The following is a 20941-nucleotide window of genomic DNA, read 5'->3' as shown; positions in this document are numbered from 1 at the left end:
ATGTTTGGTAAGCCAGGTATGTAGCAGTTAAATTTCCAGAATTATTGTCAGGTTGCATCAAATTTATCAAGGAGAAATGCTTGAATCTAGTACTCTACCAAATTATGCTACACATTATTCGGGCACCAATGTGCTTTGTATTTTGAGTCTAAAAATACATTTAGGTTTCTGGATGTTGGTTGTCATCTGAGCATCAGAAATGTGTAATATGCAGAATATATATGCAAACTAGTAGGTTTAGATATACGTAGAAAGAGACTCATTGCAGTACAATGCCAGACTTAACTAAGCAAATCTGTTTGAGTAAATTACTGTGTTTTTCAGGCTGGCAGTGGAAAGAGTTTTCTCTGCAAATGCTCATTTATTGAAATCTACAATGAACAGATATTTGACTTGCTAGATTCTGCTTCAGCTGGACTCTTTCTCAGAGAACACATCAAGAAGGGAGTCTTTGTTGATGGTGCTGTTGAACAGGTGTTGTCATCTGCTGCTGAAGCATACCAGGTATTTTTTGTCACTTTTTAATGTTTGGACTATTTATCTTGATGCTTATTTGGTAAGTAATCCTCTTTGATTAAAGCACATACTACTTTTGCAGTGTCTGTGACTCCCTCTTCCCCTAACTCTGTACTCCAAAAAACAGTATAAGAAGCTGTTTCTAGGCAATGCTTCCTGGCTATCCCACACATATAAGAAATCATAGTTCTGGAGTTTGGAATATATGAATTGCAATTACAGTAATCTTTCCCCTAATGCTTGCCTTCCATGTCTCTGAAATGGCAATAGAAAACTATATATCCTGCTAATTAGGCAGCATGTGTGTTCCAGAAATTGTCAGGCTTGTTTCTTCATGAATGCAACACATACACACAGTACTTCTGTGACTTTAAATATTTTTTTCCTTGTGTACTGCTAACATATACTAGTATTGGATATGTTAGGCTTTCAAATAGTAATGGCATTCTTGGAGGAAAGAAGTGAGTATTATAATTATTTTTTTATTAAGCTTGACTGTAGGGGTGTTTTTCATTTTTAAAATACTTCTATTGGAAAAAAAGTAAAAGTCCTTGTCCTTGAGGTTTTTTTGAAAGCTGTTGCACTGAAGTATGCTTACTACTGCTTGTCACCTGTATGTAACTACAGGGTACTGTCTGAGACACTTGATATCATTTGACATCTTTTTCATGCCTAGGTCTTAACTATGGGCTGGAGAAACCGTCGTGTAGCATCGACCTCAATGAACAGAGAATCCTCAAGGTCACATGCAGTTTTCACTATCACAGTGGAATCCATGGAGAAAACAACTGAGGTTGTTAACATTCGGTCTTCCCTTCTTAACCTGGTAGACTTGGCAGGATCTGAGAGACAGAAAGACACCCATACAGAAGGACTGAGGTTAAAGGTTAGTTCTTTAATATCTGTGGCATCTTTCTTTTTTCAGAGGTACTGCCCTGTTCCATCCACCAATCTATTTTTCTTTTTAGGAAGCAGGTAACATAAATCGATCACTAAGTTGCCTGGGCCAAGTAATCACAGCACTTGTTGATGTGGGCAATGGAAAACAGAGACACATTTGTTACCGGGATTCAAAGCTCACTTTTCTGTTACGGGTAATATATATCTTCTGGATTTTATATGCTGCTTGGGATGTAGAAATAAATATTTGCTTGGGTTGGTACTTTTACTGTAAAAAGCTGAACTCGGGTACATTAAAAATTTGTTTAAATATTGGGCAGGTAGAAGAAAGCTTGAAAAATATCTTTTTTCCTCAACAGACTTCCAGCCAGTTTCTTGCTGTTAGCTAAAGACAAACTTACTTATGCTTGTAATCTCCTATTACAAGTTTGCAAGTTTTAAAGAAAAAGTGTACATTTTCATCCCTATAACTTGGGAAACACTGTTATCACAACATAGTATTTAGAGCTGTGTTGAAACATTTGACAGGATCTCCCGAATTAGCCTACAAGTGCTAAGTGTTGGTATGATGTTAAGAATTGGATAAATTGACAGTTTCCTACCTGAGAGTTTATGGGCTATTTTCAAGATGAAGACAAAACAAAGGTGGAAGCAAAGATTTGTTGGATGCCAGCACTCACCAAAAATCTATGAACACTAATAGATAAAATCTGTAATATATTTTTGTATTATAATATAGCACTTGTAACACAAATGCTATATTATGTACAATACAGTATTGTTATGATCGCAGCAAAATTTCCCAGTCATTCCATCCCTGTTCTGTGTATATTTTGTAGTTCTTCAGAGGTTCATGGTTCTATTTTTCCAGTGCAACCCAAAATACATAGAAATTGGAAGAGAATTGCAACTGTATGAGCTGTTACTTAAGTGGTTATTTTTTTAGGTGGCTGTACTACAAAGAAGTCCACAAACATGAACACTTCTGCTAGTGAAGGGGAATGCTATTGAGGCTTGTGAGCTATTTTGTAGCACTAGACTTTTAGTCTCAGGTGTAACTCCAGAGATTTGACAGCTACTTGTTCTGACTGGATGGAAATATCTGAAGACATGCATGTAAAAGGGAGAGCTTCCTTTTATATCCTTGGTCAAGAAGCTGTTTTGTGATTTGTTTTGGCAGTTGCCACCAGAGAATGGGTTGGAATGATCAACAGGCTAGCTGATATTCAAAATAACGTGAATACCAGTCTGCTAATTACCAAGATTAAAGTGAAATATCTACCTTATTCCCTGATTTCTTTTTCTGGCTTTTTTTTTTTTCTCTCCCTGCTGTTCAGGTGTAAAAAAAATAAGAAAAAAACATCTCAAATTGTTGATAAGTAATATAGTCAAGGTTTTGAAAACCTAAATAAAGTCTTTATTTACAGTTACATCCTTTATACTCACATTTGAAATAAAACTTCAGAAAATGACCTAGTGTGGGGATTTGTTAAATGAAATACCTTCTGCAATTTGTTCAAAATGATACGCAGTAGCTCTTAGGTGATGGCTTCCTGCTGTTAATAAGGCTAACTTCCATGTTTTTAAATAGGATTCCCTTGGTGGTAATGCAAAAACATGTATAATTGCAAATGTTCATCCAGGATCCAGGTGTTTTGGTGAAACACTATCTACTCTTAATTTTGCTCAGCGAGCAAAGTTGATTAAAAACAAGGTAAGAGAGTTACTCAATGTCTTTGCTGCAACAAACTATTTCTTGTCATTTGAACTACACATCTGCAAACAGGGTCACTTCATTAGTGAAGGCACAGGTGTATTTCAATTTAAATGAATATAACTTATTTAGGAAAGCAAGTTTAGTATTTTAAAATGTTATGATAAATGACTTTTCAAAAAGACTCGTTAGTTTTTGACTATGAATAGAATACAACAGTTGGAGACTAGGTAATGACTGATAAGTGTGCATGCTTTGCTTGTTCTCAGAGCACTTGATTAGAAGAAGTAAAATAAATCTGTACTAAAGATTAAAATTGTAAAAAAAAAAAAAAATCAACAATATTTCAGTGCCTCTAGTTTTTGTATATGCCAATACCCAAAATGTAATTTCTCATGAGTGGGTTTTGAAAGTATGTTCACATCTGGCTGGAAGCTACTGTCTTCAATGTATACTGCTTTGTTGGTTAACAAGAGCCAGACAAAATTCTGCAGAAAACATAATTATTTTTTTAACTACTATTTTTAGTTAAAGTGCAACTTAGTTTTTCTCAGTAAATGAAACATTGATTTTCCTATGAGTTCTCCCTTTCCTAAGATGGAAAGATTTCTCAGTAGTTTTGCTGCTTTGAAGTCCTTGAGTTTTCTCTTATCCTGTAAGATTTTTATTTGTACCTTTTCCTGTTTTTCTTTTAACATATTTATGAAAGGCTGTGGTAAATGAAGACACACAAGGAAATGTGGGCCAGCTGCAAGCTGAGGTCAAGAAGCTGAAGGAGCAGCTTGCTCAATTTACTTCAACGCCATCCATGCGTGATGTTTCTGTATCACAAGGTAAGAGCTGGGGGTGAGGGGAGAGAGAGCTTGCTACTTTTGTAGCTTGCAGTGTTGGAGCCTTATGCAATTCATTAAGTTTCTGAACAATTAGTATTTTTGTAGGAACTGACCTACAGAAGCTGGATTAGTCTTATGAATCCCATTGCCTGTATTTTTATCTAACAATCTGCAGAAACTGTTAATGTGTTTTTATTTTCTTCCTCTCATAACTTTGTGTACTGGACTAATGGGGTGTTACCTAATAAGTAGAATACTTTTTTTGGTTCATATGAGTATACTGCCTAATCCTTTAAGTAACCAGAAGTTTGCATGTGATTGCTGGTGCATTTTGGTCGGAGGCAGGGCACTAAGGTGTTTGATAATGCTGCATCCTTTTTAAGCTCAGGACTGGATTTTTTTTCCTCTTTTTACCCCTTCAAGAAGATCCTAAGGAGGACATTTGCCTTACATTGATATCAATCTTTTACTGAAAGATGGTAATAGGGTTTATGTGATTATTTTTTTTTTCTTCCAGTAGCTTTGCACTAGGCTATTGTATCTGCAATATAGATCCAAGCACAGCTTTCTACTATTTATACTTCCCACTGAAATACGCTACCTCATAATATTTAATTACAAGGTAGTAAACTTGGTCTTCTAATGGTTACTGTGTTCCTCAGTCAAGTCTTTCCTGACCTTGCCAAGAAATAGAAGATATAGCAATAGAAGTTACTACAGAAGATAGACTTGTCTAATATAAAGCATCTGTGGTTGAGTGTTTACGCATTTAACCAGTAAAAACAAGTAATTGATTATGATTATGTGACAAAGGGCTCAAAAATGTTTAGACCAGAGGGAAAGCAAGTGATGATGCTTAAACACAGAGAGGGGTTTATGCACAATTTAAATATATTCTAGCTGTGTTTAGTCTGTGCAGTTAAAATGATGTTGGTAATATTAGATCGCGCAAATATGAAATCTGGTCACTAACTACTTTAAAAATATGACAAAATTTTTAATATATTAAATTGCAAGAGTAGTTTTTATGCACCTAGATACTATGTTGATTAGTATTCCATAAATAAGTAGTCTTACCTGCGTGAGGATATTCAGGAAAACTATTTTGAATTAATTTCTGAAATGGACTAGTTAAGCCCTTTTAATCCCTTGTGTGGACACTTTCCTTCCAGATGAAATCACTAATTGTCTGTGTAATTCATGCTTATTTTCCTGAATTTCCTTCTCATAAACCAGTTAGTCCACTTCTAATATGTGCAGACTCTAATAATAATACCAATAATGGCTTAGTGTTACTGAATTAATTTCAGAGGGGTTTTGCATTTTATAGATACACTCAGCTGAACAGGCTGACTGTTTTATTTTAATAAGTTCACTGTAAAGCCATTTAATGCTTGAACAACTGTTAATTATACAGTTATGTATATTGACTCTTCTTTATCAGCACTTGCAGGAGACTAGGAATTACTGTCTAAACTTCTTTGCTCAGAGTATGGCATATGATCTTTGTAGAGGAATTACACTGTTCTTAATGTGACAGCTGCGTAAAGAAAATTTATGTAGGAATCTGTTAACTGGTATTTTAATAAATACGGCATTTGCTTTTTTACTTAAACCACAGGTGCTGTTGAAAAAGGGAAAACCAACATAAATTACATGAATAACTTTATTGAAGCAATGTTGTTTTGGGAGAAATCTGAAGGTGAAAAGAAGGTAAGAAAGCACTAATATTTCTAAGTGCACTCTGTGCTCTCTGAGAGACTAGTGAGCATGTTGAAACTGACCCTTTTGATGATTATTCTTTGTTTTTGAATAAAAAATAATCTGTTCAAAGATAATAAGGCTTGGTAACAAGAAAACTTACCTTAAATGTCATTTGACTAAAATCTGTAGTCCTCAGGAGGACTGCAAGGATGTCATGAGGTTATGCAGGAAGACAAGTAGAAAAGTCAAAGCCCAAACAGAAATTAATCTGGCTACTGCTGTAAAAAACAATAGAAAAATGTTTCTGTATGTACATTAGCAATGAAAGGAAGGCTAAGGAGAATCTTCATTCTGTATTGGATGTAGGGGGAAAAATAGCGACAAAGGATGAGGAAAAGTCTGAGGTACTTACTACCTTCTTTACCTCAGTCTTTAATGCTAAGACCAGTTGTTCTCTGGGTACCCAGCCCCCTAAGCTGGAAAACAGGGATGGGGAGCAGAATGAAGCCCCCATAATCCAAGAGGAAATGGGCAGTGACCTGCTATACTGCTTAGACACACAAGCCTGTGGGGCCTGATGGGATCCACCCAAGGGTACTGAGGGAGGTGGCAAAGTCCTTGCTGAGCTGCTTTCAATCATTTATCAGCAGTCCTGACTAACTGAAGATGTCCCAGTTGGCTGGAAGTTAGCATATATGGTGCCCCTCTACAAGAAGGGCCAGAAGGAGAATCCAGGGTATCACAATCTGACCTCAATGCAGGGGAATGTTATGGAGCAGATCATCTTGAGTGCCATCATGCAGCATATGCAGGACAACCAAGCGATCAGCCCCAGTCAGCATCAGCTTATGAAAGCAGGTCCTACTTGACTAACCTGGTCTTCTATGACAAGGCGACCCACTTGGTGGATGAGGGAAAGGCTTTGGATGTTGTCTACCTGGACTCTAGTGAAGCCTTTGATATGGTTTCCAGCATTCTCCTAGAGAAACTGGCTGCTTGTCTTGGATGGGTATACTGTTCGCTGGGTAAGAACTGGCTGGATGGCCGTGCCCAAAGAGTGATTGTGAACGGAGTCAGTCCTGTTGATGGCTGGTTTCAAGTGGTGTTTCCCAGGGCTCAGCACTGGGGCCAGTTCTGCTGAATATTTTATCAATGATTGGATGAGAGGATTACATACACCCTGATAAGTTTGCAGATGACACTAAGTTGGACAGGAGTGTTGGTCTGCCTGAGGGATCTGGACAGGCTGGACTGATGGACCAAGGCCAATTATATGAGGTTCAACAAAGCGAAGTGCTGGGTCCTGCACTTGGGTCACAACAATCCTACACAATGCTACAGGCTGGGGGAAGAATGACTGGAAAGCTGCCCAGCAGAGAAGGATCTGGGGGTGTTTGTTGGCAGCTGGCTGAACACTAATGGGCTGTGTGCCCAGGTAGCCAAGAAGGCAAATAGCATCCCGGCTTGTATCCAAAATAGTGTGGCCAGCAGGACTAGGTAAACTGCAGGTCAAATACTTTGGGCCCGTCATTACAAGACATTAAGGTGCTAGAGTGTGTCCAAAGAAGGGCAGTGAAGCTGGTGAAGGGTTTAGAGCACAAGCTGTAGTGGGGTGGCTGAGGGAATGGGAGTTGTTTAGCCTTGGAGGAAAGGAGGCTCAGGGGAGACCTTATCGCTCTCTACAATTGTCTGAAAGGTGGTTGTAGTGAGGTGGCTGTCAGTTTCTTCTCCCAAGTAAAAGTGATGGGACAAGAGGAAATGGCCTCAAGTTGTGCCAGGGGAGGTTTAGATTGGATACTAGGAAAAATCCCTTCACTGAAAGGGTTGTCAAGCACTGGAACAGGCTGCCCAGGGAAGTGGTTGAATCGCCATCCCTGGAGGTATTTGAAAGACCTGTAAATGTGGTGCTTGGAGACATGGTTTAGTGGTGGATTTGGCAGTCTTAGGTTAACAGTTGGAATCAATGATAATAAAGGTCTTTTCCAGCCTAAGTGATTCTGTTCTTTCAACTTCAGACAAGCCATAGGGTAGTTTTCATAAGATGTTTTGTTTTAGGGGGTGGTTTGTTTACTGAGATTTTTCTAACAAAAAAATTGAACAGAACAACAAACTTCTGTTGTTCTTAATTTTAAGCACATCTTTGAACGTGTGGATTAACAGTCTTTTTTGAAGCAAACCTGCTAGTCATTCCTGTCTTATTGTGCTTTTGTTCATGTCATGGTGCAGTACTGAATCAGCCAAAATTGCCTATCTTTGGGGTTTTTTTAAAGAAAATTAACTGAAACTGGCACTCTAAGAGCACATCAGATGTGCTTAACTGAATACTTAGTTTACCAGATCATTCTGGACTTCCTAGATGAAGTTTTTGCAACAGTGTGTGATTTGGGTTCTTGGTATAAGCTGTTGCTCGCTACAGATCTGCAAATGATAGTCTCTGTATTCACAAAATTACTGTCAACTAAGTTTTGCATGACTCGTCTGTGTATGCATATGTCTGTGATGTGTACCTTAAGAATTAATCTAGTGTAACCAGTATTTTGCCACCAATCTATATATGTGCTTTCTAAGAACTTACTAGAAAAAATTGCTCAACTAGAAGATCTGTGTGCCAAGAAGGAGAAATTTATTCAGTCCAATAAAATGATAGTTAAATTCCGTGAAGACCACATTGTTCGCTTGGAGAGATTACATAAAGAGGCTGGTGGAAGTTTGTTGCCAAAAGAGCAAGATGATCTCCTCCATGAATTGAGAGAGGAATTGCAGACACTCAGAGAACAGGCAAGTCTTTGGTTTTTCATTTCTAGAAAAATTTTCCTTTGTGACAATAGCTCATATAATGGAGTTCTGTGCTATGTAGATACAGGCTTTTTAAGATGGGCAGGAAAGAAGAGGATTGGTGGTGGGTTCCTTTATAGAAACATCTCAAAGGCATGGAGGTTTTTCCTATGGAAGGCACAATGGGTGGGTTTAGAGCTTGTGAGTCTGCAAAGAAAGGCTAGTAAGGGTGATGTCGTGGTAGGAGCTTGCTGCAGCCACCTGATCTGGGTTAAGTAGAGGACTAAGTCTCCTTTAAGCAACTTGAGGAAGTCTCCAAATCACAAATCCACATTCTTATGGTAGACTTTAGCCTCCATGACCTCTCTTGAAAGGGAAAGACAGCAGGATGCAAGCAATACAGCAAGTTTCTGAAGAATAATAATATGGATGATAGATGGGCCTATCAGGGGTGGTACAGTCCTGGAGCTGTTTGAGGAAGACAAGTAGCAAAGTACATACCTAAGGCTTCAGGAGAGGAGGTTTCAGGTTATTAGGTATCTGGCAGGTGTGGTATCATTTGTGGGGCAGTTTTGAAGAAACTCAAAGAGCATCTCAAGAGAGAAGGCAGATTCTTTAAAAAGTTTCCTCCAAGCACAAGTAGGAAAAAGGAATAGATGTATTGGAAGACCAGCTTGAATCTGTAGCTTATGACTGAGCTCCAAAGTGAAGGTGGGGAGGGAAAAAGTACAGAAGTCAGGACAATCATTAAAGGACTATAGAAACATTACTATGGCATGCAGGGACAGTGTTAGGAAAGCTAAAACTCAGTGTTGAAACTGAAAAGGGATGTCAAGAGCAGCAAGAAAAGCTTCTACTGCTTTATTACCGGTAAAAGAGTAAACACATAAAATCACTGTCTTTTTTTTCGAGAGCAGAAGGGAGTAACAAAGTTAACAAAAAAAAATGGGGCAGTTTTAACCACTGTACAGAATACCTTTTTTTCCTCTTTCATTACAATTTAATGCTTATTAAAGAGTAGAGCAACAGCTAGATATGTATAGTGCTGTCTGGAATATAAAACCTGTTGAATAAAATACTGCTTATCACAGATGGAACAACACCCACGAATTGCAAAGTATGCCATGGAGAACCATAACCTCAGAAAGGAGAATAAAAAACTTCGTTCTTTACAGTCAGTTAAAAAAGCTCAAGAAATTGATGCTCAGACCATTGCAGAACTAGAACGAGCTTTTCTGGAAGCTTCAGCCTCAGAGAAAAATACTGGAGGTACAAATATGCTAATGTTTTTTAGCTAAATAAGTTTACTGTATTTCTGTTATGCAGCATAGCATTGAAAATGTTGTCTGTCTTGATGTATTTTTGCTTTCTTCAAAGTGGTACCTGAAGACTGATAAAACAGATTTACTTCATTTTATTCACATTGGCCTTCAAGCAAATACAGTAATAGGGAATTTGGATTCTTGTTGATTTTGTGAACGCCATCCATAACCTCATTTTGTTGTCCCTAGTTGTTATGAAGACTGCCATAATTTTAACTATCCTACTGGTTTTCATGTGGACTGTTGCTAATACCCATTTTCTTCAATCTCAGTTACTGCTGTACTGTTCAAAAGCCTACAACTGCTTTCATTTTAGTAAAACGTAGAATATTTGAGCTACTCTGTCTGATTTCAGAGTGTTTGTTTGTTCTTTAGGTCATCATTTATATTCCAGTACCATATCAGTGGAAGGCAACTCTCTGGCATCTGTTGAAAGGCTGAAAGCACGCCTGCTACAGACTCAAAGTGAACTGGCAAGTTCAAAACAAGAATATGAAGAATTTAAAGAGCTAACAAAGTGAGACAAAACAGCATAGAAATGTCTTTATTAAAATGTCTTTAAATAATTACTTATATTGATTTTTAAAAGTTAGTCTCAGATGCTGAATATAAGTCGAATTATGTTCTTTGCAAGAAAGAGAGGAGGGCCAGGTCAAGAAAAATGGTGTGTAAGCAGCATATGTTCCTGCTGAATTGTTACTCCCAGACTAGGAGACAACCATGATGCAGCCTCCAGCATGTCTGCACTGTTGCAGATTTCTTTGTCTTTCTGAAAACTCTTTTTATGCTAAGATGCAAAACAATGCTTCACAACATGCAGGAGATGGACATACTCTGGAGTTCTGATAGGCACCTGTTTAACGGGACAGGGAGAGTTTGGCTTAGTTTCCATGTTGAGAGAGTATTTCTCAGTAACTGAAATATTATTAGAAATGGAAGCAGTGACAGGAACTAAGAATTGATGGGTTTTGGGTGGGTATTTTGGGGTTTGTTTAGGGCAACAGTAGTTTTTAATATAATCCCTTTTAAGATTGCAGTATGTAATAAATGTAGAATCCAAGCTCGCCAGAAAACTTTGGCTAACCTGTTGGTTAATTTTTTGTCTCCAGAGATTTTTAAGGTGGCAATAATACCTCTATCTTGAGACTTGTTACTGGAACAGAGATTTAATTCAAATTGGAGCAAAGACATGGTGTCAGTAGTTCATTCATTCTATTTGCTTTGGCATCTAAACATGGGATACAGGTTTACTTTGTCCTTACTAATGTAGCAAAGAATTTATTGTCATTGTTCTCCTTGAGGGCAGCACAAGATAATGTGAAAGGCCTGAGTAATACCCTCAGTGTATATAAATTCATACGTGAGTAATACATGGCTTACCTCGGTCAACCTCATTTCTGAAAATTTCAGGTCATGTTACTGGAAATAAAAGAAAAATAATTGCATTTCCAGCAAACACAATGTAAAGCTGGAAGGCAAAAGGGACCTGATTTTTTATTATATTTACTTTTAACTTGTAACTAACACTGTTGCTTTTTATAGATTTCAGTGAATATAGAATGTAAATCTAGAAGCATTGAGCACAAGATAGTTCCATTGCCTACCCACTTCTTTATTTCTCACAAAGTAGCTTTGTAATGTCCTATTTGCTCATTCAGGCAATTGTACGAATCTGTAGTTTTATTCTTGGATTTCTGTGTAGCAAATCCTATTAACTTTATAAATCATAATGTTACAATCTACTGAGTTTATCAATTCAGCAGTCCATCTATTGTTCTATATCATTACAGTGGCTTATTTATATCTGCATATGACTTCATTTTCCTGCCCATTCAGTGTACTCCTATTTTACGTATTCCGTGGTTTGTGCATGTCTTGCTTTACTATCATTACTGACATCTTCTTAAGTAGAGTGCACTCAAACAGAAGCGTGGTTTTAAGCCTCTGGATTTCACTAAAATATAAGCTTGTTCCCAGTTTCAGAGTAACTGGATGCTTAATTTTACATGCAAGTGTAACTATATGCTGTAATGGAATAAGTAGAGTAAAACCTAACAATTTCATAGAATCTAGGTATGCTAATTTTTCTGTTGTCTGACAGCAGTCAGAACTATCCCAGAAGTTTTGTTTCAGATGCTAAATTAAAACATGAGGGAAAGTGATAGCATTAAACTGCCAAAAGATGAAACTTGTTTCCTTTTGTCTGTAAACTTTGACCCTACAATTATGTCAGTAAGGCTAACTGTCACAGTAACAGCATATAGCTCTGCAAAATACCTAATGAAAACTATTACTAAATTTCAGCTCAACTGTGGGATTTCAGTTAAAGTACTCTTAGAGGGCAAAATAATCTTAAGAGCACTACAAAAAAAAAAAATCTTTAAAGGGTTTTCTGTAATTCTGGCAAGCCGAAGTTAAGACTTATCATATAACGATAACTTCTAAAAGCTTAAAACCATATTGGTATGGGTGATATCACTTTCTCATAAAAGGAATTGCAGAGCTCTCGGCTTATTTCTTACCCTGTAATGGATTTTTTTCTGACACATTTACTTATCCATCTGCTCACTTCATTATGCAAGCACAAATAAGCTTCTTAGCTTTTTAATTTTTTAAATTTTTTTTTTTTACTTTTTAATATGGCAGTGGTGGCTTTCCTCTTAAAATAATGTATTGCAGTGTTTGGGCAGGAGTTCAGCTTCAGTTTGCTCATTGGCAATACTGTAGCTTATTCTTACTGATGGAGTGATTTTGACAGTAAAAAAAATACTTTCTAAACAGGAAAAAGCATATGGAACTGGAATCAGAGCTTCAATCCCTTCAGAAAGCAAACCAACGTCTTGAAAACATTCTGGAGGCCACCAAAGCACACAAGCGCCAGGAAGTCTCTCAGTTACATAAGCTACATAGAGAAACTCTTAAGGTATGAGAATAAGTTTATCTATAAACCACACGTACTTACTCCTGAGTTGTGTGAGAACATAGACTTTCATTTGTATGATTCCTTAACCTGACCAGTGTTTTGGTCTGTAATCCATATGTGATTGCTTTTTTGTTCTGAAATACTTACATAATGATTGCTACTGTAATCAGATGACAAATCTGAAAAAAGTGTAGTGGTTTAGAACTCACTACTTTGAGCACTTTATTTCATTATTCTGCTTATAGGACTATGAAATACGATAACAAAGTCTTGATTTCATTTTACAGTTAAAATAAAGACTGCTTTGTGATCTCTATAACAGAACATAACCACTCCAACAAAAGCTTACCAGCTAAGATCTCGCCTAGTGCCGCGAATAAGCTCAGAAATCTTAGATTATCATTCTGAAGATATTCAGTGTTCTGAAGAGGTGATGGATGGCATTTTGAAAGAGCCAGTTCCCCCACAGCTGAATGAACAAGCATATGAGGCCATCACTGAGGAGCTCAAAGTCACACAGGTGAATGTTCTGGATAAAAACTAAAATGTATATGTAACTTCAGAATAAAGCGAGTTTTGGCATGAAATAATTCCCCCTCACCAACTATATTTTAATTTGCATGGGAAACTGAAGTATTTGATGAATACTTAAGGCTTTGCTAAACAGTTCTCTAATTATACATTTTTACATAAGAGGATTTACAATGAAAATACTTAAATAGATTTAAGAGTGGAATATCGTTAGTAGTTTAAGATGGACGACGGGATATTTACTTTTACTGTTTTAACCTGATAACTTGTCTCTGAGGAAGCTTCTTTATAAGTCTCTGGTAACAACATTTGGAACAATACCCAGACTTGGTACCTAATACTGTATTATTTGAAGAAACATGCCAAATAATGCTTATCCACCACTATACCTTAATTGTCTTGTATCTCTCCTAATGAGCAGGGAAGATCTTCCGTCATTTAGAAGAGTGCTATGGTTATCTAAACCACTGTCTCGAAGCTGGAACTAACTTCAGCGCATATAAAATCCTGGCACAACAGCCAAAACCTTCTTTGATGCTTACCATAGTGCAGAGATCCTATAAAGAATTTAGCTAGTGTATATTTTGAAAAACTTTTTAAAGCCTTATTTCTCCAAAATAAACATGTGTCTGAAAACTAAGTGTTTATTGCATTCAGTCCTTGTATTCCTTGATGATTTTCTTGCGTTCTGGCAGTTTAGCAATAGGAGAAATCAGCTGTTAAGGTAGCAGTTTATTTTCGGGTGTTCTGTTTCTGTTGGTTCAGGTCATAAAAAAAAAGTAGTTGACATTTTTATACTTAATATGCACAGACTGCCATATAGCATGTGAGAATAACTTGAAGATGTGTGCTCTGATTTTTGTCTGTTGTGTCACAGGAGCAACTGAGAACAATGCAAACGAAGCTGGATGAAGAGGAAAGCAAGAATATAAAACTCCAGCAGCATATTAATAAACTGGAGCATCATTCTGCACAAATACAGGAGGTGAGAGAACAATGTAACACAGCAAGATATATATGTGAAGGTGGTATCTACCACGCCACACTACTGTGTCATCCAGTGAGGTCTGTGTTACTGCGTTTTGACTTAGGAAAACTTCCACAGCATTGTAGCTTAGGGCTGTGCAGGAAGACGAGGACTTAGAATTGTAGAATAGTTTCAGCTGGAAGGGACCTTTAAAAGTCATGTAGTCCAACCCCCCTGCAGTGAGCAAGGAAGATTCATTTAACATAACACCACAGGTTTGCAGTTTTTGTTTGTGTTTTAAATGTTGTGATTCTGAGCCTGCTTGATCTTAAATATAAGCAAATAAACTTTTAAGATGTCTGGTCTTGCTTTTGACCAACTTCATGATTTCTGGAAAACAGCAATAATCACAAGGAAATTTAAACTTTGTAATGCTGAAAATACTGCTTGTTTCAGTTGGAACTGAACTGAAATGTCCTTACTCTAACAAATGTTTACAAGTCTTCCTTAATCACTAGGTTTGATGCAACAGAAAAGAAATCAGACCTTTATTCTTCCCAGATCAGTCTCATTTCTGGTAGCTCTTTTCTAAAGTAGATCTCAGCTCCTAAGCTGTGGGTTGCTTTTAAATGCAATTTTTGGATAAAGAAATGTCTTCAGTTATGTCAAATTTTTTTCTTGGACTTCTAGGGCTTTTAAATTCACCAAATAGTGAATTTAAAGAAAAATGCATCTAGTATTTATACTCAGTTGGTGAAATTCTCTCCTACATTGTTACATTATTGTTACAACTCTGTGACTAAGCCAATCCTATGTTTACTTCAATTTAAAAATTTTCCTTCTCAAGCTTCTTTCATCTGAAAGGAATGACTGGAGTAAAGAGCACCTGGAGCTTCTTGAACAGATAAAATCACTTGAAAAACAACTTCAAGACAGTCAAAGCAAGACTGATAGTAAGTCTGTGTAACGCTGAAGTTCCCTGTGAAATTTTGAGTTGTCTTAACATTTTTAGTCAACAATAGCACATGCTGAGTAACTACTGGGTTTGTTAGTTGTACTGATTTCACTTTTTAAAATTGTTTGTTAAAGAAAAAAAATCCCTAGTACTTGCAGAATAGCTTTTCCCTGCCTGGTCTTGCACAGTGTACAATATTTAAAACTGTTCTCTCTTCACTCTGAATTTGAAGGGAGTACAGGATACAGTATTTAAAAGAAAATATTAACTAAAAATAAAGGGGAAATCCTCTATTGATCTATGGAAATGCAGTGGTATTGTCTGGAATGTTTTTGATTCTGCCAGTTCTCTTTAGTTCTTAGTGTGTTATTGACCTTTTCCATTTACAAATCCTTTTTGTGTGTGTGACCTTCAAGGTAAATTCCACTGATAAAGTTGACTTTTGTGAGACTTTCCCAGGACATTCTGTAGCATTACATGTCCTGTATCTAGCACAGTTTTCCAAATAACGTGTAAAATATTTGTTTGGGTTTTGACAGTATTGAAAAGTGAAGTCTATGACTTGCGCATTGTCCTTCAGTCTGCAGACAAGGAGCTGTCTGCTGTAAAATTGGAATATAGTGCCTTTAGGGAAAAGCAAGAAAAAGAAATGAGTCAGCTTTCTGGTAGACATATGGATGTACAGTTCCAGCTGGACAGTGTCAGGTATGTTGGTGGCTTGGTAAAATGCCTTAATCTCCCTTCTGGATGCATCCAGAGACTTATTTCTCCTCTGAATGTGAACTTTTACATTTTACATCTCTTATTTGAGGTTATTTTGTGTTTTTCCTTCGCTTTTTTTTCCTCGATTCTTTCCATGCCTGTTTCAGAGCCATGAGGGGGAACACTGTGAAACTGGCAGAAAGAAAATAAAATGAGACTTCCTTAATTTTGGTTTGCTAGAGCATTTTCCCATTAAGTAGGATATACCTATAAACTTACTGATCTTGAAAAGTGAAGTGAATGAAGAGGCATAGTTTGCTTGGCGTTTGTAGTTTTTGGTTGGGTTTTTGGTTGGGTTTTGTTTGTGGCTTTTTTAATAGAGTCTTAAAAATTAACTGTTACTTCCCCATTTGGTCACATGAAGCAGGTGACATAATGATGCTGCTCTAAAAATACAAGCACAAAGAAACTATAAAAGTAACCTGAAGTTTGACTAGTGAAGCTTGAAAAGGTCACTACATTGTATGCAATAATTGCCATTATTACTGGGAGATGAAAATCATTGAGGCTTTTAATCATTAGTGTGATTTAGTTATGTTGGGAGGTGGTGGTGGTAGTGTTTGTTTTGTTGGGCTTTGGTTTTGTGTGTGGGTTTTAATTTTTTCTTTTTCCTGGAAACCTTAACTACATTATTGCATTACAGTAGGTCATGTCTTAGCTGAACTCATTTTTGAGTGATGCATTGTGACACTGAGAACCTGGAATTGAAATTAAATGTTGTGATTTCATTAATGCCTTCTGTGTTAGCAGAAGTACTGACTATTTGGAGGGTATTCTTTCTATAGGCTCTCCATTAATAATATGATTCATAACACTTGTTTAGCAACTCTTTACCCCTTTTGCTTTTCACTTCAAATGAAATAAATTTTCAGGGCAGCAACTTAGAAGGAAATAACCCAGACTTGCCCAGAGTAGAGATTTTATATGAGGTGAATAACCTAGATCTCAACTAAACAGATATAGGTACTGAGGATCATTCTAGCAGTCTTTTGTCCAATAACTGGCTAAATTTTTTTTAAAAAAAATAATATAAACAATATCAAGATACAGTGCAATTTCTATAGCATTTTGTAAGAAGTAAATTATTTCTAGGGATCAGAAAGAATACTCTGCCTTCTCTGCCAATGCCATGTAAATTTTCTGTATCTTTCATAAACTTGGGGTTTCTGAGCTTAAAGTTATTTGTCAGTCACTTCTTTCTAAAATAACTGTACTCTGCATATTATCTTAAGATAGTAAAATACAATTGATCTGGAGTATTTTTATTATGAAACAAACACTTAACTTAATATTGTGGGTGGTTTTGTTTTTGTTTTTTTTATAAAGGCTAGAACATGAAAAGATTCTTGAAGAAAAAGCAAGCCTGCAGGATGACTATGACAATTTGCAGGAAGTAGCTAAGTTTGAGACAGATCAACTGAAGCAGCAACTTGAGGACAGAAAACAAGAAGAAGCAGCACTGAAAACTGAGCTTTGTGTAAGACACTCAAGGCTTTGAAAGGGCTTTATTATACAATTACTCATGTAATCAGATTGTTTAATTCCTATGACTGTACCATTGCTAGTAGATTCCACAGTAATAGGTTTCCTGGTGACTTCATTTGGAAGACATAGCAAGAATATTTTTAAAAACTTGGTGCAAGATTTTTGCAGCTACAGGCTACAAGAAATATCCAGTAGCATGGTGAAGTAGTATGTTTTTAGGCTGAAGAAATTGCTTTGGAAATGTTGAGGGAGATGGGTTAATTAGTAGATGCATAAAGAAACTGCTTTGGAAAAGAATCCTAACATCAAAACACTGGTGACCTTTCATCTCTGTACTAGCTTATTCTATCTTTACATAGTAGTTTCTTAAAAAATTTTGTAGTGGATGTGATCTTGTTAAAATGATCTATGGCTTTTTGAGGTGGATCACTGTCCTGCGATTTAGTTGATGCTGTCCTTGAAAGCCTGTCAGGCTGCAGTGACCGCAAAACAGCAGTAAGTTTGCTTAAGGGCTTCTGCAAATGATTTTGCCTGCTGTTCTGCAGTGTACGCTGCCTGCTCAGGAATTTTGCTGTAAGTTTTCCTTTTCAGTGTTTAAAGGAATACTGACAGATTGAAAATTATTATTTTAAATTCTTTATAATCTAATATCTTGAACTGCTGGGTAGAATTTGAAAAATCCCCCCAAATTAATCTACAGCTGAAAATTCTAATTTCTCCCTTCAAAGCCTTGGATATTGAGGAACATTATAGCTATATGAAATTATTAGCAATCTGCTCTTTTCATCTGCCATTGATTAATTTTTTATCTTGTCCAGGACAAAGCTGAAGATCTTTGTTTCCATTTAAGGTTTTGTGAGGCTTTTATTTAATCATCTTAAAGAGTCTGGTTAGATTTTTATTTTGGTTGAAATTGTTCTAAAAGGCCTTATATTGTAAATTGTTATAACAAAGTGTATTTTGATATTCTAGACCCTTTTGAAACTCATGAAAACACAAAAAGAACATATTGAAAAACTAACGCTACAATTACAAGAACACAAAGAAAACAATTCAAAGTGAGTTTTAATTAGTGGTGGGGTGTATTTTCATCTGACTTCATTAGTTTTGTCCTGTGCTAGGTTTTGTATTCAGATGGGGATCCTGTTTGTAAAGGTGTTTTTCCCCAGCTGGGTGGAGATAATTACATAATGGGGTTTTTTTATTTTATCCAGCTTAAAACAATGCTTCATTTTAATGCATGACTAATTTCAATATAACTATCATTTGTCATGTCAAAGATAAAGTTCCACTACCAATAGCTGTGTATGGCTAGCAACTAAATTACTGTTCTTTTTTTATAGCACTGAGAAAGTGACAGTTCATTTTGGGAGTTTTTTTTGGGGGGGGGGGGGGTTAAGTGCAAATCCGAATAATGACTTGATTCTTGTTAAAGCTCTATATTCTGATAATATTTCTCACTAGAAATGTTTTGTTCTCCAGGGAGCTCTTGAAAGTAGTTGAAAAAGCACAGGTGGAGAAACCGTCCTCTGAAATGGTGACACGGTGTGAGCAGCAGGTACAACAGCAGAGCTGAGTGTCTAAATCATGTGTTCATGGATTTCCTTGTGCATGAATAGCATTTTTTTTTCTGGTGAACTGACTGTGCTGTTGATTTAACAGCAAAATAAATGTAGAGTTCTCAAGTTTCAGGTTGTTTTGTTAAGCTACTGCTTTATTTTTCTGGTAAGGTAAACAGCTTAGATCCTTCCAATTTTTTCATGTGCTTTACAAAATATACTTCACAGGTAATTAAGTCTGTCCTTCACAATTACTATTTCTTCTAGGAAGCAAAACTGCGTAAGTTGGAACGGGAGTTGGCTGCTGCTGAAGAGATGATTGTTTCTTTGAAGAAGACAAATGATACAGATAAGGTTTGGGCTTATTTCTGTCACTGATACCCAGTTTGGCAGGTAACAGTGTTCTGTAGTAGAGTTGAAAGCCCAGAGCCTTTCTGTGATACTTAATTCTGTGCTTCTAAGCAATCCTGCTGTGTATGTAGGTGAAATAAACCCTACCTCTTACTGGCATGGAGTTTGCAGGGTGGTAGGAAAGTGGTATGCATTCAGAGAAAATGCAAGATAGATGAAGGTTAAAAAAAAAAATAAATCAAGCTAAAGTTGTCTTCTGGACAAAACATTCAATGCATAAATGATGCATAATTCTCCTGATTAATATGGCCTTCCAATCAGTGCCATTTTGTAATAGGCTAATGGAAAAGTGAGAAAGGTGAGATGTAAGAATGTGACTGTGGGTATCTTCATTAATAAAAATCAAATCACTTTTACATGAAAAGACTATTCCAGTGTTTTGAATGCTTAAATACCAAAAGTTCCCATAGTACAAGCATTTATGCTTTGTATAAAACAGGCATAAGAAATCACATAGTCTGTTTACTATCCAGCATGAGGCAGTAAGTCTTGCTTTTGCCATGCTAAACCAAAAATTTGTCATGTATAAGGTCAGAAGAATCTGGTATTGTCAGTGCAGCGGTATTTCTTGAATATGTCTTCCTCCATTGCAAACAAATAAAACCTTAAATTATAGTACTTCTATTCTCCTATTAGAAACCCATTACAGCCCGAGACCAAATCAGAGGGCTAGTCTTCTCTTCTAATGAACACATTACATAAAAAGTGCCTAGAACAACAGCCAACGATTTAACAATGAATTTCCTGTTACTCCCTTACATGTGCATATTGAGGCCTCATTGTCAAATGATTGTTTGAAATCTGGGACTGACAGATTACACACAAGAGGAAGTCCAGTAATAAAATATATATAAATATATATATATGTTTTATCAGTATTAACTTTTTTATGTTGCAGGAAGTTGTAACTGACCTGATGAGACAGATCCAGGAGCTGAGGTCTTTGATTAATCATAAAACTGAGTCCATAGATGGCCTGACGAGAGAGCTCAAGGATATAAATGTATGTTCTGTCATTTTGAAGGACATGGTATAGTTCTGCAAAAGTAGAAGGCAATGACATGTCTTATCGTGGGTCTCTAACAGCATAACTTGCTGTAGTGTTTTAGGAGGGAACTTCTTTGTGTTGACATGTTGAAATCTTCTGAACATTTTATGCCTAAGGCTGTCTTGAAAACTGAACTCTCTCCACATAGTGGGTAAAGAGCAGTGTCTCTAAAGGGACCTATTCACATCCTGTAAAGTACACTCAGCTGACAGTTACATTTAGTTTTTCTCAGAAACTGGCAATTTAGACCTTAACAATGGAACCTGAATTGTAAATTGAGGGAGTGAACTTTTGTGGCTGGTATCAGTATGTTCTAAATCTGAAAACAAGTATAAAGAACTAAAACTGTGTTTGAATAACTATGAATAAATATAAATGCATCTTCTTTATTAAAATAGGCCTGGTTTTCAAACTGATAAGAGAAACCCACAGAATGCTTTAGAGAACATGTATGTATGAACTATGAATTGAAAAGGTCCTACAGAAAAAATGTTGATGAGACAGATTTCTACATATGGTTATCTTTTTTTAATAAC

General features: G+C 36.5%; 1 protein-coding gene across 2 annotated transcripts in view; it reads left to right on the top strand.

Annotated features, from left to right (window-relative positions):
* The window catches only part of KIF15 (kinesin family member 15), a 39662-nt gene that overhangs the window by 6886 nt on the left and 11835 nt on the right, over positions 1-20941 (top strand). For both annotated transcript variants that reach the window (XM_037383096.1, XM_037383097.1), the window contains exons 7-25: positions 325-504; positions 1193-1402; positions 1485-1610; positions 3008-3130; positions 3840-3963; positions 5585-5676; positions 8236-8445; positions 9534-9711; positions 10140-10281; positions 12546-12687; positions 13010-13207; positions 14096-14203; positions 15033-15138; positions 15680-15845; positions 17229-17379; positions 18360-18445; positions 18870-18945; positions 19214-19300; positions 20256-20360. In XM_037383096.1, the coding sequence (XP_037238993.1) occupies positions 325-504; positions 1193-1402; positions 1485-1610; positions 3008-3130; positions 3840-3963; positions 5585-5676; positions 8236-8445; positions 9534-9711; positions 10140-10281; positions 12546-12687; positions 13010-13207; positions 14096-14203; positions 15033-15138; positions 15680-15845; positions 17229-17379; positions 18360-18445; positions 18870-18945; positions 19214-19300; positions 20256-20360 (2610 nt within the window). The remainder of the gene's footprint in view (positions 1-324; positions 505-1192; positions 1403-1484; positions 1611-3007; positions 3131-3839; positions 3964-5584; positions 5677-8235; positions 8446-9533; positions 9712-10139; positions 10282-12545; positions 12688-13009; positions 13208-14095; positions 14204-15032; positions 15139-15679; positions 15846-17228; positions 17380-18359; positions 18446-18869; positions 18946-19213; positions 19301-20255; positions 20361-20941) is intronic.

Source organism: Falco rusticolus, chromosome 4, assembly GCF_015220075.1.
Source record: "Falco rusticolus isolate bFalRus1 chromosome 4, bFalRus1.pri, whole genome shotgun sequence".
Classification (NCBI taxonomy): Eukaryota; Metazoa; Chordata; class Aves; order Falconiformes; family Falconidae; genus Falco; species Falco rusticolus.
Note: the sequence above shows the minus strand (reverse complement) of the source record. Positions and strands in the feature narration are given on the sequence as shown.